General features: G+C 38.2%; 1 protein-coding gene across 19 annotated transcripts in view; it reads left to right on the forward strand.

Moving 5' to 3' along the window:
- Positions 1-27,171, forward strand: part of PTPRK (protein tyrosine phosphatase receptor type K) — a 417,047-nt gene that overhangs the window by 166,564 nt on the left and 223,312 nt on the right. For all 19 annotated transcript variants that reach the window (XM_030022191.2, XM_030022195.2, XM_030022192.2 and 16 more), the window contains exon 4: positions 26,220-26,301. In XM_030022191.2, the coding sequence (XP_029878051.1) occupies positions 26,220-26,301 (82 nt within the window). The remainder of the gene's footprint in view (positions 1-26,219; positions 26,302-27,171) is intronic.

Genomic DNA, 27,171 nt, shown 5'->3' on the forward strand with positions numbered 1-27,171 from the left:
ACCCCATCCAAAGCTCTTGTTCACCTGCAGCCTACTTGCTGGTGGGGCAACGTGAGAAACAGAGAAAACCATGATGCTGTGCAAGCACTGCTCAGCAGTAGCTAAAACATCCCTGTGTTATCAGCGCTGTTTTGGTTACAAATCCAAAATGCAGCACCATATGAGCTGCTATGGAGAAAATGAATTCCATCCTCACCAAAGCCAGTACAAATAGCTAGGACATGAATTAAGTGTACAAAAAATGGAGTATACTGAAGCCTTCATCCACTTTATGGAAATAAGTTATTCCTCATAGATAGATCCTTGAGTTCCTAGAAAAGAATCGTGTGAGGAAATGTGTAAGGATGATTCAGTTGATATTTTCAGAGATTCAATATGGAAATTTTTGACTAAAGGTTTTTTGCCAAGGCTTAAATTTGCTTGTGAAATATGTCAGAAAGACAACTTACAGGTCAGTTGCCTATAAAATAGGAAATTATGGGTAGGAGTAAAATTTGTGGGCATGATTGGGAAGTTGAAAGAAAAGCTGATACTGGAGTTTTGAAAAGATCTGGAAGCCGTGCAGTTCAGCATCTTCACAAATGAGTTAGAAAATGGATGGTTAAGCAAGTGGTAATCTTTCAGATCATTCAAAATTATTTTGGATAGTCAAAACTAAAATTGTCTACGGAGAGATGCAAGAAAGTCTCTTCCAGAACAAGAGTGAGGCAGATGAGTTTAGTAATAAAAATATTACAGAATAAATGATGGGTTTTAGGGGGAATTCCAACTAATAATTTGTATCTCATGATGATCATGGATGATAGCAAAGAAACTGTTGCCAGGAGGAATGAGCTATTGGAGTCATTGTGGATAGTTCTATGAAATCTCATTGTTCAAAAAGGTAATCATAAAGAAAAATAGAACATTAGGAATTGCTGAGAGAGGAATAATACATAAAGAATTAAGCAGAAAACATTATGGGAATAGTTCTAATAGCTGTATGGCAGGCAAAATTTTAGAATAGTCAAAACCTGATGCTATGTAAACTGTGGGTTAAAAACAAACAAACAAACAAAAAACCAAACCAAAACAAAAAAGCCAACTGAACAAAGAAAAACAGCTCCCTAAACTTTCAGGATAGGTAAAGACCCTTAAAAAGCAGGAAATACAGTGAATATGTGGTTTCATTAAATGTATGTTTCACAATTGGAGAAAGGAGTATTTTCTTACCATTTATGATACATCAGGTAAACTCTCCTGTAAATATTTTTTTGGTGTAGTGTTATATAATATAGAACAATTTCATTCAAGTTATTTTTTTTGTCTGTTTTATATTTTATAACTTTAACACCAGTTGATTGACTCAGCTTTATGAATAAATGTAATGTTGATCAAAGTGTGAGGAGCAATGTTAGAATTATATTTCATTTTGGAACTCACATTTTGACAATGAAAATGATATTTTGAGTCAAAATACAAGAACTTTGGAGCTTCTGCTTTGGAAAGTACTTAATAGGATATCATCTTTTATAAACTTCTGGCATTCTTACAGAGGCAAGAGAGATCAATGCCATAGGTATTCAAGTGGTACAAATGAGAATAGTTTAGTGTATTCTGTTAGTTTTAAGCTATGTAGAGGAAAGGCAAAGTTGTCTACTCTCAACCTATTCAACTTTCAAATACTTCAGAATAAGTTCTAATCTAAAGGGTTCTTCAGATATCAAATGCTATCCATGTGCTAAGTGTCATCCTCTATTCTGAACTATTTTCTTTAGTACATTAAAGATGTCTTCTTGAGGACTAAAGGTTTTGGTCTTCTATTTTAACCATCTTTGACCCTGAAAGGGCAAGCAATAAAATGGAGGTTCCCGTCATTTAGTGTTCCATAAATAATCATACCAAGAAGGAAAAAATGTATAGATATTATCAACTTTTCTCACTGTCATCTTGTTGACATCATTTTCTGGCTAAGGAAACATACATCTCATTAGCTAGAAGATAGAAACCACTGAACTGCTGCTTAAAAGGGCACATGTTATTAAAAAGTTAATAGAGCTTAGGATCTCTCCTCCTAGTAATCAGAAATCTCTGGATGACAGGCTTCCTTTTTCTTGTGGGTAGAATTGGATTTTGACCCTCTCCTCTTTCTGTGACTGGCTTTCACAAAGTTTATGTGTATGTGGATAAGCATAAAGATACATAGCATACTTTCCAACAGTATGTGGAAAAGCAACCTGCAAGCCAAATTAGATATAAGTATCCAAAGTTCCTAGTGTTGACCTTGAATCTACTGCCTAAAGGATGTTAAAGAGAAGATGGAGCTGTATTCTTCTGAGAGGTGCCGGGTAAAGGGATAAGAGGCAGCAGTTAAGAGCTTCTGACTGGATGTAAGGAAAAAATGAGCAGTTAAGCACTGGAGTGAGTGGCCTGGAGTGGTGGTGGAATATCTCCCCAAACTTGATTGCATAATCAGGTTGCTTGTGGCCTTAACTTTGAAGTTGGCTTGCTTTGAGCAGGTGGTTGGACTAGATGATCTCCAGAGGTCCCTTCCAAGCTAAATTATTCTATGAATCCATAGAAATGAGTCTGTTACAGCACCTCTGTCTACCTGAGGGTTTGTTTTTTTTTTTTTTTTTTTAATGGGAGGAGGCAGTGACATAATAAATAGTAATCCTGGAAGTACTGTCTTCTTGTAGAACATTCTTAATTAAGTTCTTGGATATTCAAAGGCAACTATGATTTGGATTTGGAATCTTTCAGAAGGGAATGTGGTCAGTCTTCCACCCTTTCATGGACAAAGTTTGTAGGTGGAATAATAATTCCTTATATTGTCCCAGAATTTCATGTATGGAGTCTCATGCACTGCTACTGGAGTCACCCAAGGCCAACTATTTGCTGCAGAAAATTTTGACTGCTCAGTTGTGGGTGAACTGGAAAGGGGATGCTTATATAGGGTTATATGGTTGGAAGCAGTGGAGGAAATCTTTATGAAATGATTACATACAGAAATAATCCCATTCATTTCTTTATGGGATTGTGTTAGCATCAGAATGATGAAGTTCTAGGCTTGTGTTATGTTAATGCCAACATTTGTATATTTAACTTTATTAATTTCCCAGTCTGCACTTTGCACACCATCCTGACCATATGGATGCAGTACATCGCTCTGGGACATATTTTGCAAGCATGGCGTGTTCTGTAAAAGCAAGAGCCAACTCTCAACACCTGGACAAAACCAGCTGCTTTTACCTAGAGGGGAAGGACTTCGAGCTTTCAAGGCAGCTTTCAAGGAAGAAGGAATGAATGAGTTCCTCACTTGCATGATGGACTGAAAAATAGACAGGCATGAGGAAAATAATGAAGATGAAAAAACCTCTTTATGTGTGGAATGTAAAAATTGAAAAAGAGGTGCAGAGCACTAGCTGACTCCTAAAAAGCAGTAGTTTGCAACAAATACATTTGAATTGAGCACCGTATAATGTTGCAGAGTGTAAGTTGTGTGTGATCTTCGTGGGTGGGCTGAAAACAGAAATGCTAGGCAGTGCTCTTTGCAGTCATTGACATGTGATCACTCTTTGATTTGTATAAAATAGATTTATATTTTATTGATTCATAGCAGGCATGTTGTTATAGCAGCAAGCAGCTTATTTACAAAGGGAAAATATGTAACATAAATGACAGTGACTCAAAAGAAGCATTACAGAAATGTGAGCAGAAATGTGATACTGCTAAGTAAAGACTGAAACAAACAAAATTATGCCGGTAAAATAAACACTAGTTTGCTTGCTTGCAGTTTATTCTGAGGCATACACGTTGGACCTTCTTAGTTAAGGAGGAATAATTCTGGGTAGGTGGTACTCCAGACAGATTATGAACTATTCTTTAAAGAATATGATTCTGATATTTAAAAGCAAGAGCAAAACCAACAACTGAACAGACTTCAGTCACTTAACTGATAATGTGGTCATTAATATGCATATGTATAGTTATTGCACTGTAAAAACTACATCACTTACAGGTAAATGTTACCAGATAAAAGAATTGCTTTCTTGGATACAGGTGTTGTGAGTTCTTCTATAATAAAAATACTCTTTTATTTTCAATAATAATTATGTACTTCTGGTAACATAGATGGTTCGGTGCATCAAGCGTGAATTTCTTTAAAGATTTCTACTTGGGCTCTACTTTTGAAAGACTTCATATCAACAGGATTGCTTTCCATTTTTCATCTTTTCTAGCTGTTTTGTTTTTTTTTTTAAATACCTTTTTAGCAGTTACTGTGAAGTTCTGTAAATCTTTTCAGACTACACAATTTTACTCATAGTAGTCCCTAACCCGATAACTCTGGCAGTTTGGTTTTCATTTTAAATGGGAGAAATTTGGCACTTCTTGGATACTTTGCTGCTATAGTAACACCACCTGACCACTTTCTCTTTATCCCTGTTTTATTTTTTTAACCTGCATATAAGACAGTTTCAAAAATCAGTATTAAGTTAGTGTCACAGCTAAGTTCAGTACTTTATCTCAAGTTGACAAAATGTGCTAGATCTAGGCTAAGAAAGTATATTTCTTTGCCTGTAGTGTATTTTTGAAACACAGACTGAAATCTTTTTTTAAGAACTGCTCATTTTTCATAACAAGAATTAAGTGCATTCCTAACAATTTATATACATATGTATATATGTGAGATAATAAGTTTCTTCAATAACTGTGTTAAATAATCTCACTTTTTTTTTTTCTGACTTGCAGGTGGAATAGTTGAGATGAAACAGTCTTTGTGTTACTTGTAATTCAGATTTAGAGTGAGTTAGGATTAGTAAAGCAGCAAGGAAGGCTTGGTGGTCCAGAATACATTATATCTCCTGCTTCTAAGTACAAATTACATACATTCTCCATGTCCCTAGGCAAAGCAGCAAACCTGCTCATTTAGCAAGTCCTGCCCCATCTGTCAGCAGCAGCGTACCAGGCTGCATTTTCAATCCTTAGCCTGGGAAACTGCTCCCTATCCAGCTGAGTAAGTCAGAGTTCAGATCTGTCTTAAGAAGCATTATCATGTTTGGTGAATGTCAGCATGGAAAATAAAAGCAAAATCAGAACAAGTAGAAAAGATAAGTGAAAGGTCCTGTATGTGCAAAGACATGTCGTTTAGGAAGGTAGGACTAGGAAACAAACCAGTGATGGTTGTAAATATATCCAGGAAAAGGGCAAAGGGTCATGATTTGACTGTAAATGGAGGTTTTGGGTAAGTGACTGTAACACTGAGAAAGAAGTGGAGAACGTGGTCATCCTTGTGTTATGCCAACAGGTGATGCATGACAGGCACTGTAGGAGAAGGGAAAAAATTGCTTCAAATCCTTTGAGACTTTGCTGTAGTTGTACAAGTTTGTTATGCTTAGCAAGACGCTTTTATTAACAGCACAGCAAGATTGCCAAGAAATGCTTGCCCGCTGTTCAGACATACTGTGTGCACATGGCTTCTTGTTTTGCATATGTTTTATTTTGTCTTTTAGAAGTGGATTAAGGGCTTTGTTCTTGGAGATGTATGTAATTGCTGGATTTGCTGAAGTCACTTAGTGAATTGGTTGCTCAGTCATTTAGAAATTTGCCCAGTAAACACTGAAGACTTTTTATTTCAGTGGAGTATTTTGCAACATGTGTCTTTGAAAAGTGACTTTAAGGTAAATTGGTCTTACTAGTTAGACCAGACAAAGCATATGCTTTGCTGGCAAGGACAACCACAAATGATGAATTGCAAGACTTCCCCACCTCCCGAGGAGAAGGAGAAAATATGGTATAGTAGTTAAGAAGCAGGATTTCATGTTCTTTTTCAGCAAAGTTGCTTAACTTATAAAAGACAGTATTTGAATACACTCTTCATTGGTTAGTTTTTACAGATGACATGAAAATCTCTATAGGTGTAATATTCCATGTCTTCTTTATTTTCACTTTCCTCAGGCCTTGTACACTAAGAAATTTAACTTCAGCTAACTGCTGTGAGCTTGATTTCACATTGCATCAATTTTAAGAACTGTTGCTGCAGTGACAATTGTTATCCAATCATCTGATTATCTTTTTTTCAGTAAAAGCGCTGCTGGAAAATGGAGGCGAAAAAAAAACCAACCAAAAAACCCCCAACACCCCAAAACCGCCCAACCTCAAAAAACCCCTAAAACCCAAACCCTGATTTTTTTTCTCGTTTATCCTTTGATTAGCTCCTCCTCTGTTCACTGAGTAGAAGAAAGGTTTGAAACTAAATAAAAATTGAAGAACTGAGACTACATAGTAAATAGTTAGAGTTTTTGATGTATGGATGTTTAAGAATATATGTTTGAGGATGCACTGTAGGAAGTACCTCAAAGAGTATCTTCAGAATGAATGAGCTGGTTTTTGCATGCTATGCAATGGTTTATGTTAGGGCTCTGTAAACTGGTAAAAGCATGAGATGCTGTAGTAACTGAATCACACAAAGGCACAATGGTCTGCTGAAGAAAAGCTGTATGGAAATAAGCACACTGTGGCTGTGTCAGGAGCATTCCCTTTAATAACACTTATGGGTTTTCCCCCTTTTAAATTACAGTGTTTTGTAATTACAAAGCAGCTCTTCTTGTATTTCTTATGTATTTCCATTACAGTTAAGTACTATTCTACATCACCAGTTGTCTGGGTTTGGTACCTGGTAAGTACATGTTTTGTTAGTTTCTTTCATAAGGATCAGAAACAGCCTTTCAGCATATGTCCAGCTTATCTATTTTTGTATTTCTTTAACTCATAATAGTGGCAGGGTGGTATTTGAGGCATAGTGAGAGATGCTGGTAAATACCAGGGGTTTGCAGTTTGTAGAAGTGTGCTTTAAAGCCCTGGGACGACTTAATGACTTTTTGGCATTAACTGTACCTCAGTCTTACCTTCTGCTGCTCATCAAAAGTTTTGTTTGGATACAAGATATAAAGTGTTTTGTGGGTTGAACTAAGATATTTTTTAAAATGTCTCACTATGAACAAATTGTACTTGAATTTTATATGCTTCTTGCTAATGTTTCCTTATATTTGGAAAGCTAATTCTGGTGAGAACTGTATACTTTCTTTTTTCCTGTAGACCTTACCATAGTGTGTGGACGAAGTTTTTAGAACAAACATGGAAATCTTTCTTGAAGGTCTCTTACAGTGTCTTGAAATCTTTTGTGTTGCCAGAGATAGTGGCAATAAGACAGTAAGGGGGAAAAATCTGTGAAAAATCTGCGTGGAAACGCATGCATGTGTGTGTTAAGACCCATACACATACATAATACGTTGCTGAGCTTACAATGTGTGCTGGTTTTGGCTGGGATAGAGTTAATTTTCTTCATAGTAGCCAGTATGGGGCTATGTTTTGGATATGTGCTGAAAACAGTGTTGATAATGCCAAGGTGTTGTCCTTATTGCTGAGCAGCACTTACACAGAGCCAAGGGCTTTTCTGCCTCTCACCCCACCCCACCAGCGAGGAGGCTGGGGGGGGGCACAAAAAGTTGTGAGGGGACACAGCTGGGACAGCTGACCCCAACTGACCAAAGGGATATCCCAGACCATATGACGTCATGCTCCGCATATAAAGCTGGGGGAAGAAGAAGGAAGGGGGTGGGGGGGGGGGGGGCGGTGTTTAGAGTGATGGTGTTTGTCTTCTCAAGTCACCGTAACGCGTGCTGGAGCCCTGCTTTCCTGGAGATGGCTGAACACCTGCCTGCCCATGGGAAGTGCTGAATGAATTCCTTGTTTTGCTTTGCTTGCACACGTGGCTTTTGCTTTACCTATTAAACTGTCTTTATCTCTACCCACACATTTTCTCACTTTTACCCTTCTAATTCTCTCCCCCATCCCACTGTGAGGGAGGTAAGTGAGTGGTTGCGCGGTGCTTAGTTGCTGGCTGGGGTTAAACCATGACACAATGAAAGCGTTTTTCTCAGAAGTGCATCCTGGATTTAAGGTTTGAGGCATTCAACAACTTACAGTAAGGTAGTAAAAGATAAAGAGGAAGGAGGAAAAGAAGTCATGACTGTTAGGAAAGAATTGTTCTACATACCTTTCAGGCACAAGATGAATGGCACCTGAGTTGCCTAGATATTCTGACAACCACTGAATTTATGGTTCTACAAACACCTTGAATTTTTTCACATCCAAAGACCTGTTTACAGCACAGAGATGGATCACACAGTTTTTTCTTCCTTTAGTTTGTATTGTCCTTATTCATCACTTACTTTTGTCAGGACCATGATGTTTGACTTTGGTTTTGTGCACAGGATTGACTGAACTTAAGCCAAGGATAGCTGGATGTGCCAAAGGACAAAATGACTATTACTCAATATGTCGTGTTTGCCGTTATTAAACAGTAATCACTGTAAGGGAGAGGAATAGAAATGCTTTGAATAACCCTGTCCTATCACTATTTGCCATGATCAAAATGTGGCTTTTGCCAAGGTACACTGGTTATTTCCCATGCAAATTACAGAGGAGAAACTGTCCTCTGGAATATCACTTGGTTATAGCTATCAGCAAATGCTGATAATGTAAAGGTGATCTTTGAATATTTTGTAATATTTTGGGGGTTAGTCTCAGTTAATGAAACATTTTCTCTTTACTGCCTATAAAGGAGCTGGCCATAAAAGTTATTGAATCATATTTATGGTTCTCTAAGCAAGGTGTGCAAAAGTGATTTTAGCAACTGTTATGAAATAAATTAAAACAGAGAGGTGTTTGTTTTAAAAGAATTAAATCTGGGTAGAGCTTCTGTGCTCAAATGTCAGGAGTTGAGGTCTAAAGTAAACCTGGGCAACGACCTAAATCTGCTGTTCAGGTTTACAGTTCCAGATTGCTTTTCAGAAGTAATAAAGTCTTGCTGCTTTAGCTGACACATGACTGACTGAACCTCTCCGGAGCATTACACTGCCATGAGACAGAAGATCTAATCGCACCAGTTTTCTCTAAGTCTCCCAAGTGCTTCTTATTTAATATTTCCTAAGTGTTTGGTTACTCTTCATATTATTTGTTATGTATCCTTAGCCAAAATATAACTTACCTGAATGAGTGATTAAATACAAAATTTAATGGTTGTCATTTTAGGTCAGGATAGTTAAGCAAAAAGTGCAGTGCAGGAGACAGCATGTTTTGCATGTGAGTGTGTGTGTTCTGATATCTGGTTCCAAATAATGGAGACTTTATCAGCTCTCTGCAATTGGTACATCTCAAGCCCTGGTTTGCAACAGGATGGGGATTGCATGAACTGGGCTGACACACTCTGCTGAGAGAATATAATTGTTGGTGCTGTATAAACACCTCAGGGAGATAAGATCTCTTTGGAAGCTCTGTAATCCGAAGAGCTGGGGGATGTAACCAGAAAGCCTCGAAACCTCAGGCTGAGGTTTGGGTAATGAGAATGGCATATCTGGTCTGTAACTGCAAGGAGAGAGGGTCTGAAACGCATGGCTGAAGTACTTGGAAGCAAAGGGAAATTGTGTTTATCAAATTGTTTTTCCAGATTACTGTGCTGTGTTAAGTTTTATCCTCATGGCCTGTTGATATCAAGTGAGAGGAGAATTTACCTTTCTTATACACAGTATAAAGCATGTATTTGTGGGGGGCAAGTTCAGTTTACATCTGTGGGTGAAATGGAAGTGCACAAAATAACTTAGAAAAGTACTATCAGTTGAGAAAGTGTTAGAGAAGCAGCAGCAAAAGGAAGTGCAGCACTCCGATTTCCAAACTGATTAGAGTCAGATTATTAGAAGAAAATCTGAAGAACATGAACAATACAAATAACTGGTGAAATCTCTGGCTATTTTCTTCCTAAAATTCTGTAGGTACTGGCTGTCATATTAATGGATGTTTTGGAAGCGAAGTAAAACCTTGGACTACCTGTAGTGTGATCTGGGGCCATTGTGTGTGTATTTTTTCCCTCCCTGTTTGGTGATGCCCATTTTCATGACAGCAGTGGGCATCACCAGATGTGATGGTTATACCCATCACGCCAGATGTGAGAGTAATCAGTTGGAGTTTGGGATTAGTGCTAACTGCATCTTCAGTGTCTTTGTTGCTTTGTGATGCCTCAATGCTTGTGTTTCCAGTCTCATTGTCCCATTTATTTTATTCATGCACTGGCCTTTCACTCAGCTGCCTGAGATAGAAAAATCTTGTTTACTCACCAGAAGTTGCTCCACCATTTTAGTTTTCTATTTCAAAAGTAGTAGAAATATATTTCAGTTTATAACTATTTTAGTGCCTGAGGGTGTCAGTACTGTAACAGTTGCTGTGCTTGTTTCATTGGCTGTTCTCAGCAATGTGGTCCAACTGAGGGAGCACATCTATCTGATGGAGCTCTGCGCTTTGACTAGTTTGCCACTTTTTCCTCAGAGAAGGTAGCAAATGGCTTTTCGGTCAGTGTGTACTGACAAAGAGCTAATACTTTCTGCACTTATTTCTGGGATTCATTGCCATATCAGTAAGGTCCGTCAGAGGTAGGAAATGGAAGGGATGTTAAAAGAAGCAAGCTGTGCTGCAGCTGTCCAGGTTGTGTGTGTCTCATGGAAGGTGCTCCATCTTCAGCTCTGCTAGCACTGCGCTCCATCTCACAGCTTACACTTAGAGGCAGGAGATTTGTTCCCACTTAAATACTTCAGGAGCTTATGCTGTCAAGTAAGTCAATATCCAAATGGAAAAAGAACTTAATTTCTAGACTGTCTATTGTCTTCTCTTGATTGAGGCAAAATAACTGTCAAGGAGAGGAAGGGAATGGGGAAGAAAAAAAGAGAGAAAGGAAAGCATGAGACCAACAAAGGCTTAGTAAAGCTCCTGCGATGCCCCAATTCTACAGGAACAAGAGAAACCTCAGGTGACATCCCAAGAGAAGACCTAAAAGAAAATAGTGCTATGGAAGCCAAGTGCACTCAATTTTTGAAGAGAGGACAGTAAGACAACTTGTCAGATAAGGATGGAAATGAATCTTAGCTTTGTTGGGGGATAGATTTTGGTGATGGTAGTTTTGCTGGGAAAGATGAACCAAGGAAATGGAATAGTTAAATTGGAGACACTTGGAGACAGCTTCATTGAAAAGAGACAGAGAGAATTAAGGAAGGTGGAGCTGTAGTTGGAGGGAGCCTTCTTTTCAGATGGGCAAACTGAGCGTATTCTCTTGGGAAAGAGCGAGGAGGACTAGGTGGGTGAGGTAGCAAGTAAAGGCAGATGAGAGAGTCTGGAAAACACAAAGCTGTCAGGAAATGTCTGATAGAAGGGTATGTTGTGATGAGGAAAGGAAAAATGAGGAGAAATGATATTTGCATAAGGAAGAAGTTGTGCATTTATTTTTTTCCCTGAAATTCTCTTATTTTTATTTCCTAGGAAGGCTGTTGGGAAGTGTGACACTGAAAAAAAATAAAAAATGGAGGCGCTATTAAAGGATGTATTAATATAAAGCATGCATTGAAAGTTATTTTAGGATCTCCATGTTTATTTTGGTAGGATATTGTGCAAAATACCTTTGAGTTAAGTGAGTGTTTCTTTTGTGGAATGGAAGAGCTTACTCAGTGCTGTAGGTCTGGTGCAGGTACAAAAACATGCAATCAATAGTCATTAATCCAAAGCTGCCAGGAAGCCTGGGGAGGAGACCCTCTAGTTAGGTGGAAAAGAACCGGGTCCGCCGTAACCGAGGGAGAGGAAAGGGGTAATTCTGGGAATCTGGTAATTCCATGTGGATCAGTTGAGCAATTAGAGAGAGCTTGGTTTTGACACCTTTTTACAAAAGGCTTTTATGCAATCCAGATGACTTGCTCCAAATGCCGTGTTGCTGAATCTATAAGAGAATATCTGAAAATGTTGCTACCTAAGAATGGCATCCAACAGTCTGACAGTTTATCAGCATTCTTTGGATAAACCTAGTTAATGTTTGCTAGGACACAATGCCCTGTTCATTGTGTGTGATCAATATCTTGTACAAATTTGAAGTATGTATAGACATGTGTAAGCACATGCATGCATACATCTATATATCAATTGCTAAATGCAGAAATGCTTTCGTATGCTATAATCAGATGCCTCGTTCACTTCTTGTGTATAGACGTATATAGATTTTCACTTCCAGTATATAGAAGTTGTGTATGTGTATCTTGTTGGACTTTGCATTACAGTTTAGGCTTGTGGTTTTATTTAAAAGTTTTGTGAGACTTGGTATCCAGAAGAAATTCTGTAAACGGATGAAGGCCTGTAGTTTTTCACACAGAGATGGATTTGGGGTAATTTTTGTAGCTCATCTCTAGAATTGTGAAAATAAATATTTTTGCATATGCATTTGAGCATGAGCATAAAGTAAATGTGTATTCTGTGGTGATCTTTGCCAATTTAAATTTACATGGATTTTCCAGTAGGAAACAGTAGAGAATTCATTGCAGAGACTCCGGCACTGCCTTCAGTATCTATTGTGGTGGAGCAATGTACTTGAATTTCACCTGGGATTTGTCTGTGGTTGTTAAAATTGTGTTTTAATGTTGGGAATTTCTTGTGGCCTGTGGTGAGAGTAACAGATGATCTGCAAGCCTTTGTGAACTGAATGGGATGATAATTGCCTGTAACTGCAGAAGCCTGAATCTGGTGAGGAGGGAATCACCATTTCAATCCCAATCCCTAATTTACTCCTATTTAAGAATCGCCTTTGTCATATTTTATAAAATATCATGTAAGCAAAAAGCACTATGTTGAACATAATGCAGCATGCTGTGATACAGATATAACTGGATCCACTGGTGGGACAGTGCCCCTGCCCGCCTGTTGGAAAGAAGGGCAGCTTAAATATAGGTTTTGACTTTCCTGTGATTGCCAGTGGCACATTCTTTAATAACTTACAATGGATTACAATAATGAACAATGAACTTTGAGAGCAGAGATTGTAAAATGTGTTTGTTTTGGGATTGAAGTTTATCTTCAGAAGGTTACTGGTAAGGACGTCCTTCTCTCTTATCTGCTTATTGTAGATAAAAATTGTAATTTTATGAGGTGAAAGGTTAGTATTCATCTATGCAATCTTTTTCTGCCATTTAATAATCCATCTGTTAGAAAATGATTTTATAGGAATGTTAAAAATACATGTCTCAAAAGAAGCTATGGTAGAAGGTTTGTTCTGCTAGTTATAAAACCTAAGCTGTTTCAAGAATAGTAATTGCTTGGTGCTGCATAGCTATTTTTCTGAACAATTTAAAAAAAAGTTGGTGCTTTATTCTGAAAAAGTTCAAAGGCTGTGAGTATGAATGGTTCTTGGTTATTTCTGTCTTTCAAGAGACAATATTTGTTCTGGTAGTGAGTATTTTTGCCTTTCTCTTTCTGTGGAGAAAAATGATAAATTTATGCGCAGTACCAGAGACCATAACCATTACTATTTTGGTAGCCAAAACTGCTGAAATAGCTTATGCGGTACACCTATAGAAGAAACAAAGAATGTCTGCTCAGTATTAATCTTCAACACTTAAAAAATGAAAACAGATTTCTTTCAGAATGGAGAGATGCTTTTCTCTTGAATTTAGGATTCATCATTCCTTTGTTTGACTTTTCATTTTAGTTTGTTTGCTCAAAGGCCAGTTGATGTAGCAGATGTCTTTGCAGACTGATCAATAGAGGAAAGGTAGAAGGGAAAAGGACTAATAAGATTTTAGTAGGTATATTCAAGGTAAGGGTATTAAGGGGGACAGAGATGTTCTTTGCCCCCAAGTCTCTGTCTTGTTGATTTTTATCTTCCTGTGATGTGCCTGACTTGACTTGTCAGTAACTTGTCTCCTCTGCTCTGATCCAGATTCATTTGTTCAGCTCCTTAAGCATCTAGCCCTTTTGTACTTGTCCCTGCAAACTGAGAATATAAGGTGAATAGCTATAGCTTTCTGCTCTAAATAAATGGAAGAAACTACAAAGGTTCTGTATTTAATTCTTTTATTATTAATGATATAATGCCTGAAAACTTTAAATATATCCCAGAAAAATATGTCTGGAAAATCCCTTCTGAGTTGTTATAACATATTGGCCTTGACCAGTGGTGGGGTAAACTAGAGCTGTATCATTCCTGACTGATGTTTATTTTATCGATATCAGAGACAGATTCCACAGCCATTACTTTTGGTGCTTCATCATCTTTGCTACTCGTTTCTGATGCAGAAGTACTTTGAAAAATAAATATTTCACTGTCACAATCTCAAATGCAAGTTTCTGCTTTAACTAGGAAATTAGGAAATTAATCTGACTTGTCTGGTTTTGTTAAGCAAGGCATGTGATATTACATATAACCAAATCATAGTGACAGTTTAAATGGTTTCAACGTTACTCGTCTAATGTTTTCAGAAGTAGGAAGATAATTTTCAGAGAGACTTGTTGAAATAGAATCTGAGTATCTGGAGGTTTGGCATATCTGGTATATCTAGAGGCCTTTTCAAGGTCTTTCTCTTTGTAGTCTCGCTGAAGGCAAAATTGCCAAAACTTGGTCTGAAGTGTAACATGTCATGTCTAGGGTGTACAAGGATGTCAGTTAATATACTTTGAAAGATTCACTTACTGATTCTATTCTTCTGTTTGGGGTTTTTTTGGTGTGTTTGGGTTTGTTTTTTTTTTTTTGTGGGTGGGTGTTTGGGGTTTTTTATTTGTTTTCGGTGGTGTGAATTTTATTTTTTTTATTTTTTTGACTTTACAAAAACATCTTAAATTTAAAGACAAAAAAAGCTGTGGATACCATTGTGTGTCTATGGAGATGTATTCTGATTTTTTTAAAGGGGATATTAGTTTATGCAGACAGAAGCACAAGTTGGTTTAAGCTCTTTCTTCTTCAGGTTCACATATTTTCAATGCATCATGCACTTAAGAACCGCCTTGTTCTTTTGCTTTTTCATTCACAAATGTGAATTTGATAGGTTTCACTGTCACTTTGCTAACCATGAGCAATTTATTTCTTTCAACTCCGGTAGGAACAGAAAAAAGGGAGTCAAACCAGTTATTAGGTGTGGCTTGGGGTTGTTCTTCTATCCTAACCCTATGTGGGAATTACGCTACTAATGCTGAAGTAAAGGTGTTGCGTGTCAAACTGATTTGTGCAAAACTACTATGGAGCAATGAATTAATGTGAGCATGGTTAACAGAATTTAGCTTGCATTCTGTTGCTTCACTGTGACAAAAGCCATTTTATACTTGATTTCTTTGCTGTTATGTGCTTCTAGAGAACTTGCATGTGCTGCCTTCTCCATGCAATTGTTCCACTTGTAAATTATGGTCCTATGATTATCCTTCATATATAAGTGTGCATGTGTGTACATATATATGGGTTTCTTTGGTCTGTAGTCATTACTGATAAAAAAAAGGTCATCACAGAAAAGGCAGTAACAACTGGTCCCTTAAACTTCTGGTACATTAAACCAAAATGCAGAAAAGTTTTGAGGTGCAAAAACCAAGTAAGAAAGTATCAAAAAGAGCATACAAGATAATTTAGGAGTTACCGTATCAGTCAGCTCAATAATCCAGGCCAGCATGATCCTTTAGGCCTGGATACTCACATGGAAACAAATGGGAATTAAGATAATAGGTTTTAGGCTTTGGATTTTAAAAAACCTTCCTTATTATGGCTATTCAGATGTCAGCATTTGGCAACCAAGCCTCTGTGAGCTCACTCTACAAGCGCAGAGAGTAGGGCAAGATTGCTCAAGGTATATTGCATTGTCTCTTGAAAGAGTCTCTCTTTCCCCATTGACTTGAGCCGTTATGTTTGAGTGGTTAGGGATAACACTTGTCATGGCTAAAAATGGTTGCTGGAGAATCTTTTATAGTTCAAAACTTTTCTTTGTTGATAGATTATATTATGTTTTTACTAGGTTCTAGTGGAAGGAGATAGCAAACCTTTCTGAGTTAGGTAGTCCAGGTGATTTACACAAATAGTGCTCCCATCATCCCACAAATGATTCATAGGCAAGAGTTATCCTAAACAAGCAGGTGTTACTCAGGGGCAGGTTTTCCAGCAGAATACCTCTAGCAAGTATTAATAATTGTAAAATGCATACATGAAAATTTTCGATTCACCCTTTCTAAAGATGAAGGTGTTATATGCAATCCAAACTACAGTGAATGTCTGGAAGAAACACAGTCAACACTGAACATTAGCCCTGCTATTTAATATCAGTGAAATCAAATTATTTTGGGGGTTAACAGTTTCACAAAATCACAGAATGGTCAAGGTTGGAAGGCACCTCTGGAGGTCATCTGGTCCAAACCCCCTGCTTGAGCAGGGCCACCTAGAGCCAGTTGACCAGGACCAAGTCCAGACAGCTTCTGAATATCTCCAAGGATGAAGACTTCACAACCTCCCTGGGCAGCCTGTGCCAGTGCTCAGTCACCATCAAAGTAAAAAAGTGTTTCCTGTTGTTCAGAGGGAACCTCCTGTGTTTCAGTTTGTGCCCATTGCCTCTGATCCTGTCGCTGGACACCACTGAAAAGAGCCAGGCTGCGTTATCCCAGAGGCACCACCACCGTCGCTGATGGGCTTGGCCTCGGCCAGCAGTGGGTCTGTCTTGGAGCCGGCTGGCACTGGCTCTGTCAGACATAGGGGAACCTTCTAGCAGCTTCTCATAGAAGCCACCCCTGTAACCACCCCCCACCTCCTCCCTCCCCTCCCCACCCCCAGCCTTGCCACACAAACCCAATACAGGAGCCCAGAACTGGACCCAGCATTCTAGATGTGGCCTCACCAGTGCTGAGTAGAGGGGAAGGGTCACCTCCATCAACCCGCTGGCAACACTTTTGTCTTATGTAGCTCAGGGTACCGTTAGCCTCCTTTGCCACAAGAGCACATTGCTGGCTCATGTTCAGCTTGGTGTCTACCAGGACACCTTGCTCCTTTTCTGCTAGCTGCTTTCCAGCTGGGTGGCCCCCAGTATATGCTGGTCCTCAGGCATGTCTTCCTTGCTTCTGACTTTCCTCTTGGTCTCTGGGTCCTTGGATTTCAGAAGGTCGATTTTACTAGCAAAGGCTCAGGTGACAAAGGCAATCAGTACCTCAGTCTTTTCCAAGTCCTGTGTCACCAGGGCCCTTGTCCCATTCAGCAGCAGGCCAACTTTCCCTAGTCTTCCTTTTGCTACTCATATACTTACAGAAGTCCTTCTTGTTGCCCTTGACATCACTTGCCAGATTGAACTCTGCCAGATTCAGTTCAGCTTATTGGATATTGTGCAGGACTGAGAGTAAGGAAACGTTTTGACATCATACCTCCTGTGTGTTCAGACATAAGCTGTTTGTACAGATGGCTGTCATCTTCTGTGTTTGTCCAGCACCCAACGTGTTGTGATTAATGCAAAAATAGAGATGATAAAATAAGACGATATACAGAATTTGCAGATAGAACTATTGCTACTGTGTTTTGAAGTATGTTTTGGAGATAACGCCAGAGTAATTTCCTATACAAACAGTGCTAGCTTCATTATTAATGTGCTGATGCAATGAATATCTCCACAGTACTGTTTGAGATAACCTGTCCATTGCTTTGAGTGAGTTGCTTTTTCTTTTTTATTAATTTTTTTTTTCCTTGGAAGTATTTGATCTGTGTTTATTAAATACCTGTTAAACTGTATCTAGTAAACTGCCCTCCACTTGTGTTAGAAAATATTTTGTCCTAACTTCCCTGAGTTAAGAGGTGTTGATGTTGTTCCACACTGTTCATGGTGACACAGGTGAGCAGAAAAGAAAAGGGAGAGGAAAGGAAGCAAGGTACCTGTCAGCACCTTGATTGGTGATTGCTGGAATTAAAACGTGGTATTGAACAGCATCTTTTTCTGGAGCAAGCAAATGCATGGATATGGATTTGACTTTCTGCATAGGTGTTTCAAATTGTTTTGGCTGCTGTTCTGAAAATAAACAATTTTAGATATTTTTCTCTGATATGGACTGGAAAAAGTTGTTCTAGAAAGCAATATGTAGGGTGCAACATGAACCTATGAATTTTGTCTGCTGGTTTTAGTCTGCTTGGCTTGTTTTTTGCAGTTCTTCATAGACTAATTCTATGAAGTTGTTTTGGGGTTTTGGGGGTTTTTTTTTGTTTTAAATTGAATATGGAGAAGATCCCATGGTTGAGAAACTCAGAATTTTATTTGTCTATATAGTATTGAAGCAGATATTACTTCAAGGGATAAAGGTTATGATTACTGAGTGTGTTCAAATGTATCAGTAATTTGGCTGGGAATACCTATGGTTTGAGACAGAGCTTTTTTTTTTTTTTTTTTTTTTAAATAATGTTCCCCATATGGTAGGGAATTCCCAAGGGTCACTGAAAGTCAGAAAGGACTGACCTCTGCTCTAGGTTTAGAAAAGTACAGTGGCATCATGCCAGACTTGTACTGCTGCATTTTCTAGTAGCTACCCATGTTCAAAAGGACTGCTTCTGTCCTACTGGAAAGCATTTTCTTCAAGTTTTGGTCTATCACAAAAGTAAGTGAAATATTAAGTATCTCATTGATTCTTAACTTGTCTCTTACTGCTACTGTCCCAGTTTTAGCCTTTAAACATTGTGATTTACCATGCTATAAAGGTTTTTGTTTCCCATGGTTAAAATTCATGTCTTTGCATTGTTTTTAAATCTCAATCATTTAAGAACTTTCATCCTTAAACAAATGTTTTGGTTTATTGAAGATCTTGTGTTTGCAGACTATGTAAGGATGCTTTTTCTTCAACTTCTTCAGTCACTCAAGAGCAGGGTGGGTTTTTGTAAGACTGTAAGTATTCCCAGATGATAAACTACTACTGTTTCAAAGCCAGAGCAGCTGTAACTGCTGTGTGGTGCTTCATCCAGACATTTTCTAGGCATGATCCTAGAAACATTTGGCATAAGCACAGATTAAGTGGAAGGATGTGAGGTTTTTCCTCATGTTCCTAACTAACATAGGGGTCTCCAGGGTCACTGAATCTAGTCTCTAGCTTCCCCTGTATCAGATAACTGTGTCATACAGGCCCTTTCAGAGGTTTATTATGCTTCATCTTAATTATGTGTTTTCTGGCAACATGTATGTTGTTTGTGGAGGTAAAATATTGTTACTAACTCTCCTCATGTTTAAATTGTGTAGCTCAGCTAAAGCTCACCTACAGTTCTTGCTTACATGTAAAGAGACAGGTTTAGGGTTGGGGGGTTCCCCTGCCCTGCCCCGCCCCCCCCCCCTTTTTTTTTTTTTTTTTGTTTTTTTTTTGTTTTTTTTTTGTTTTCCAGGATTGAGTAGTGGAGCTAGCTCATTTACAACTAATAAATTCTTTGAAGGTTTACCCTTTTGGACCATTTAGTAGGCATGTTTTCTGAGTGGTTCCTCACCACAGAGCATGAACTGAGATGTGGCTTGGAATATAGGATTCCCCATTTTGAGTGGACCTTAAATATGAATTTGGGTTGAGAGAGGAGGTATGTATGTCAAGGTTCCCTGTGGGTGATTCTGAGACAGTCGAAGAATCTGTGAGCTGACCAGCTCTGCTCGTAAGGATGCTAGTGAGAAGATAGCCTTAACTCCTTTGGTTTTCAATCTCAGGAGGTGTGTAACTGAGAAAAAAAGAAGTAATAGGGTGTTAGCTGACTTGGCACAATTGAGATCCCAAAGTTTTCACCCAAGTGTTTGATTTGCTGTGCTGGAAATTCTCCCGGGCCCTGTCAGCAGCAAAGGCTGCCTCACAGCATTACTTAAGCATTCATACGGAAGTAATTATGTTTTCATGATTTCTAAATTAGATCAGTAAAATTATCTATAACTTTTACAAGGGAAATGCTTTTTATTATGTCGATAAAATTTTTATATGTTAGGTAAAAATTTGTTTAGCTGTCCCTTTCTTTCAGCTAGCTTCCATCAAGTATTTCTTTTGTAACATGATACTATTTTCATGTTTATATTAATTTTTAGTTTCTTGGTAATTAAAACCTTTGCTTTAGTATTTTAAAATGCCTTTAACACTGCAAAAAGATTGGATAGAACTAGAAGCTTGTCAGGGAATAGGATTCGTGGTGTTTTATGTATAACTGGTCTTGCTGTTCATGGCTCTTCATATGTAGGAAGTTATTTTATTACAAAACAAACTTGCTCCTATGTGCTGTTTAATCTTAACCAATTCCAGTGTAAGTACTAGGTTCAAGTACTGGAGTCACCCTACTGTGCTTTTACAAAAATTAAAATGAATCAATGAAGGAGATGTGTATGAAGTAGAAAAAATAAATAATTTTAAATGTTTTCTTTTTATATTCTTACGAAAGACTTTAAGGCTTTATATCTGGTGAGGTTAATTAATATAACTCCAATGCTTCTTTTGGTTCCGAGTAATTTATTCTTCATTTGTTTTATTCACAAGTTGAATAGATACGATGTAGGAGGTGTCAAAAATAGATCAAAATGCACACCATCAGGATTATGCATACTGGAACAGTGAGGAAAGAGCACAAAGTTTCCAGTAATTCTGGACTCTAGTTGAAGGGGGTTTGGTTTTGTGTTTTGTTTTGTTTTTAATTATACTGTGATTTATCACAGACATGATACCTTCTGTTTGCTTACAGCTCTCTAATACACCTTTCCACCAAGCATTGGAATTGATCTATTTACAAATTTGATTTCAGATAATTAAGCTAGTAGAAGCCCTCCTATAGCTGAACAAAAATGTGTTGCAAGTTGAACGCTCTGTGGAAATTACAATTTTTTGTTGTTGTTTCTATTTCCATCTCAAATTCCTTTTCAGCTCTCTCTAATGATGTATATTAGAGCCTAGCAGGAAAAAATAGTCAATGAAACACTACATTTCTGTTGTAACTAAGCATGTTAATACTCACTTTTATCTAATTGATCTATGGATGTTTGCTTCATATATATGATGGTCTGACAGGACTGTTGTCAAAACTGTGGTAGATTCTTGCCGCCTTCAGTACTGTGAGTAGTCAGAACTAGTCAAGTGGAGGAAGGACAAGGAAGGTCTCAAACTGTACTGAAAATACCCTGTTTGGTGTTGGTGGTGTATAGTTTACAAGAACACAGCTTTTACAAAATTTAGGGAGAATTATGTTCTAAGAGTAGGCTTTGGGCTCCAGAGCTGTTCTCTCTCTTTCCTGACTGCATTTTGTACTTAATTGACTATGTATGCTTTGGGAATGCTTATTTTCATCAGTGCCTGAAATGAGCTAATAATGAAGATGCCTAAATTTTTTGGATCCCGATAAGAGTTAAAAATACGGTGAGGCTGGTCCTTAAGATGTATATTTTGTATATTCCAAATATAAGATGTATATTTGTATATAAGTGCAGGCTTAGTCTTCATGGTGATTACAGTATGCAAGGTTAGGGCTGTGTAGGAACGTGAAGGTTTGAGTATTTCTTAAGCATTAAATTTCAGCAACTAAATCTCTTTAGGGGTCTCTGCTGTAATAATTACTACTTTTTCCATTGCATTCAAATACTGTTGAGTATTTAAGATGTTCACAGACATTTATTTCTGGAATAACATTAGGTGAAGAGTGATTGTCATCAACTGCATTTTAGAGCTGGGATGCAAAAACAAAGTATATGCTACTTTGCAGTGCCCGATACAAAACAAGTAGATTTTTTTTTTCCTCTTTTTTGCTGTATATTGCACATCATATGTTTAATTTTCGACCTTGGAGCCCTTTAGAGGGGTCAGCAAGCATATAGATAAGGGTGATCTGATTGATACAGGCTAGGTAGGTTTCCAAAAGGCTTTTGACTGTGTCCCTCTACAAAAGCTTGTAGTGAAGCTAAGCTGCCATTCTATGAGAAGAAAGATACTTCCATATATAGATAATTGTTTAAGAGGAAAAAGAGAAGACAGGAATAAACTGTCAGGATGCCCGGAAGTAGTCACCAAGGCATCCTATAGAGATTCATGCCTTTCAACATGCTCATAATGGACCAGAGTGGGGGCCAGAGAACAGTACAAAGACAAAAGTTTGTAGGTGAAAGCTACTTTGGAATAGCAAGGACAGTATATGATGGTGAGGGCCTGTAGAAGGACTGTCACAATATCACCAACTGTGAGTGATTGGGCAATAAAATGGCAGGCAAATTTTAGTGTAGATAACAAGATATAAAATAATGCACACTGCATAAAATCCTAATTTCACACACAGAATGATGGACTTGGAGCTTGCCATTGGCACTCTGTAGCAAGATCATGGGGTTCATAAAAATGTCAGCTTAGAGCACAATGATGGTCAAAAAAAGCAAATGAAGTGTTAAGAATGGTTAAGGAAGTTCAGTATAAATTAGATAATGATATTATGCTGTTGTGGATGAGTCATAATTTATACATCTTGATCACTGTGTGCCAGCTCTTCTGTCGTTATCTTCAAAGAATATAGCGCAGTTAGAAAGAGCTTTAGAGAAGGATGAGAAGGATAATCAAAGAAAAGGGAATGGTTTCTATATGAGATAGGCTGAATAATCTGGGACTCTTCAAATTCAAGACAAAATTACTTGGGGACATAAAATAGAGGTCTACAAAATTGTGAATAATATAGCAGGATGATTGGGATCAATTTGTCATTGATTTGGGTCATTACAGGAAGCCAGGTACAAACAGACAAATGAAAACGGCTCTTAATGCTGTCAGTAGTAAACCCATGGATTTTCCCACATGATACTGTGTTCACTAAAAGCTCGCATGGTTTTAGGGGGAAAATGGACCAATATATGGACAAGAGATGCATTAGTGGTGGCTAAATAGGTAGGAGCATGTCCAGTTCAGGGAGTTCTGACACTGCATCTTCATTTGCATCTGAATGCAGGCACTTCATAAACAAGGACATGCCATTTTATTTGGGGAAGTAACTAACTTCCCCAAATAAAAGTATTTGATTTGAGTATCACCTAGGAACTGTGTAGAAAATGCAGGGATCAAATCTAATTCCCTTGAGTAGCATTTGAATTACCTGAGCTATTCAGCATTTCCCATTCTCATTCATTGTGGTGATGTTGCTACAAATGAGACGGGATAGCTCCTCCACAGCCCTGCTCTGTGCAAGCCCGATTCATCCCCTGAAAATAGTGTCTCCTCTTCATTAAAGGAAGCAAGCATCTCTCAGAAGTGCACTAGATGAGCATGCAATTAAATTGTAGTAAGTGGAAGGACATTTGCAGTTGCACAGGCAACTAATGTTTTCTGGCTAGAGTGATAATCTGCATTATTTTTCAGCTAAAGTGAAAGTGTTTCAGCCATTCTTTCTAGGACTGTAAACTGAACAGCAGTGCAGACCAAGTGCAGGATTCACTCCCAAAGCACTGGTGTCTTATTAGGGTAAACATTCTCTGGTGAAAGGAATAGCTCAACATTCTGGTTTTTCTCAAGTAGCATGTGTGTATGTGAAGAAAAGAACTACCTCAGGTTCTGGTCTGACTTGTCAGCATTTTAAATTGCTGTTTTCACCTATATATGCAGTTCCAGTTTTCCCTTTCCCATTTTAAATGTGAACAGATATTATCAAATTAAAGCCTGATAAGAATTTTTTAACTGAGCTGCACCTTTTGCTTTATAGTGTCTGTAGTTATGAATGTTTCATAGATGTATTTATTTATACCAATTATGAATGTAAAATAAAAAATAATTTAGTACTGTATATGTGAAATCTCAGCTCTCTAATACCTCTGTCTTTTTAATCACTTTATTTTTCCTTTACTTACCTCATAAACATTACTCCCTATAATATTTTGTAGGCTTCTTGCATTTCTGTATTTCTTAATGTTTTTTTGTTTGTTGTGTTGGGTTTTTTTTCTTCTCATGGATTACCATGTCTTAATCTTAATCTTTCCTGTGAACTTTGCTTTTTTTGATAACTTCCTACTCTTGGAGGGTGGGGATTAATTAAATTAATCTGGAAGAGGTAGGAAAAAAACAAGTAATTTCATTCCCAGCTCTGTCCCAAGAAACATTACTTTCTTCCCTCTGACCCCAGCGTAGGAAGGTATCAACAATACAGGGGAGAGACATGCTTACACAAGGCCAAGCTTCTCTGGGAACTGGATCTGAGTTACTTCCAAATGAATTAATAACAACCCAGTTCAGAATGAGGTGTAAATTTAGTCCAGCTCTTAATGCTGATGTTCAGATTTCTTAACTGGACTTTGAGAAACAAAGTTCTTTCAGAGTTTGTGTATGTGATAGAACTGTTTTGTGTTGTAAAGAAATTGATCTGTCAGAAGGGCTTTAAATATAATATTTATTTCTTACTGAGTTGTTTGTCTTCCACACCATACAACCATTTAAAAAATGAAAAAAAAAAAAAAAAAAAAAAAAAGGAGGATTCATCCAAATTATTAAAGAATTGAAGATATTCATGTTGATGTTCCTTACTGGGAACAAATGCCAGGTCTCTGAAGATGCCTGAGGAGCTGGTGGACACTGTCAAATATCGCTCTGGTCAGAGAGGTCGTTGGACCAAAGGAGTGAAAGTAGGACCCCCAGACACTAAATTTCTTTCCACCAAGCTGTTGTTGGCCAAGGCAGGAGGAGGAGGCGGCAGAGAATGAATTGGTTTCTGCAACTTAATTGCGTTGTGGTGCAAATAAAATGAAAAGGAGGAAAAAAAAAAAAGTGGAGAGAAGTGCAGCCAGAACCTCAGCAAGAACTTCTGGAGAAGTTGGAAGAGGGATTGTAGCCTGGTGCTGTCAAACTATACGTGCCCTACAGGCTTCCTCTTTCTGCAGTCAAAGCACAAGTTGGGAGACCCTATGAACCACATCATGAAAATGCCCATATCCACCTTTCCTTGGAAGTTTTCCTTATTTTTCCCCCTTTGAGGTTGTGGAATTAGTTCTGAGTACAAACAGGCCACCTGGGGTCCCTGCCCCCTTTGATGGGAAGATAAATTGCACTTCCTGTCTGGGTGGGATGCAAGGGTGAAGAAATGCAGTGAGTGGAGCATAAGCTGACAGAAGTGTTCCTGATGCAGCGTTCAGAGCCAAGTTATGTAAATGCCAGGTATCTTGCTGAAGAGGGTAGTTTTTGTGAATGAGAGGACCAAAAGGAGCTCCAGAGGTACTTGGGAGCTGCTTGCTCCCAGGACTCCCTTGAGACTGAAGAGTGCAGTGGTCATTATTTCCTGGCGAGGTGCCATGCGGATCCCCCAGTAAGATGACCTTAGAGAAGGTCTTCCCACCTAAGAGAAAGGTGCTTGATGGGGACAGCATTCTCCTGCTCACCTGCAGGGGACGTTGGGTTGTTAATCCATTGCCTTTGCTGCTCCTTTACATTGACCCCAAGAATGAGAGATATAAACTACTTAAAAAGATTACATATAGAGCAGGTGACTGGCACAGAAGACCCCAACAGATACCTACCTTCGGCAATCACAACTGCAAGTTTGTATTGTATCACTTGACTCAGTCTTTACTAGTGCGCTTTCCTCTTTCGTATCTTCCTTTTAGTTTAGACATTCATGCTTCATCCTTTATTTTTTTCCTTTTACTCTCACCATATTCTAGTTTTTTTCTGGTTTTTGTCCATACAAGGAGGCGTGAATCTTGACAATAAATTTGTTCTGGTCAGCTGGTGTTGTTTTGCTACATCTGTAGCAAAAGACAGCTCTGTGCTCTGGAGCAGTCCAAGAGCAATTCTTTGTTGTTACTGCACGTTTGGGCTGGGACAAGAAGTTGGATGTGAAGACAATCTCTTTTCCTTCATGCACAGCAAATTCCCCATTGCCTCGCAAGAATGAATGAAGTTAACGACTACTACATAAATCTCATGCTACAGCTGTTCTTTTCATTGCCACTGGGGAGTGCTGCACTGTTTCTGTGCTGCTGTATGTTTTCCTGTGCAGCTACACTGCAGAAGGTTACAGGAGACTGTGGACTATACTGTGACCCCCCTCCAACAAGAAAATAAATTTTGTTAAAATTGGTTGATCAGTTGTGTGCTGTGATGTTGAACCTATCTGAAAGTAATGGTGTTTTTCAGAATTGAATCATGTTTATACATTTAGCAAAGTGAAAGCAGTATGCTGTTAATTGAAGTAATAAACATGCTTTTCTGGTGTGCCATAAGCAGCAAATCCAAAGCAAGTCATGTATATGAATGAGTATGGAACTGCAATACATTAAGTAATAAATATTCCACTCAGTCGTCAAACCTTGTAGGAACTTCAACTAAATGAAAAAGGCAATGTGTCTTATATCTACACGCTTGCCACTGTGGGAATTCTGTAGAAATGAGTGTTGTAAACATTTTTTCTTTCATTTTGACAGGTAATATTTGAAGCTGAAGTCTCAGATGGGAGAAATGGCTACATTGCCATTGATGACATCCAGGTTCTGAGTTACCCTTGTGGTAAGTAATGATTAAGAGCTGCATTCTTCTCTGTCTTTTCAGGACATATTTGATATTGCTGTAGACTGCTGAGTTTTCATCACTTGATCACTGATGTTCTTTGTTCTTTCAATAGTATTTTTGTTGCAGCTTCCAGGGGAAAATGTAGTGTTGTAATAGTGATTTACCTGGGTAAAATTTCTGTCTGCCAGAAGTATATAGAAATACAAAAGCAAAAATTCTTCAGTGTCTTTTTAGACATACTATAGTTTGTGTGCATAATCAAAATGGGGTTTAATGTTAATGTGTATACTCACTGATTAAAGAAAATTGAATTGGCAGGTACATGTAGGAGGTTTATCAGATTTCATGCCCTTGTTCTTGTTCTTCCCCCCCCCCCCCCCCCCCCCCCCCCAATGGATACAACAGATTAAAAAAAAAAAAAAAAAGGAAAAAAAAAAAGGCTTCTGGCTATTGAAGTACTGAAGGATTGGGTTTTGTTGTTTTGTGTTTGTGGACAGACTTCAGGCATTTATGTTTCTCTTTCCCTGCTTAATCCTGGGGAAAAATTACACACATGCAAACACAAGTTGCAATAATGAGTATATTCTACAAATAAAAAGTTGTGAGGAAGAAATTACTGCTGTGCATTTCTGTCACTTGTTAGTACATTTTTTTGGTAATTTGGTTCTGTTCAACTCTTTTGATCTTCCCCTTGACATCCCCTTTCTAAAATGTGCTTTCATTGTAATGTACCTCATGGCTGACAATTTAATTGCTTTCTGAAATGATCAAGATATAACAACCCTCTCCCCCAAATTTGCAAAACAATGCCAAATTATACAGTTGCAGTGGCAACCTCACAATTTATTTTCTTCTACCCCAAACCTG

The sequence above is a fragment of the Aquila chrysaetos genome, chromosome 8 (assembly GCF_900496995.4).
Source record: "Aquila chrysaetos chrysaetos chromosome 8, bAquChr1.4, whole genome shotgun sequence".
In the NCBI taxonomy this organism is placed as follows: Eukaryota; Metazoa; Chordata; class Aves; order Accipitriformes; family Accipitridae; genus Aquila; species Aquila chrysaetos.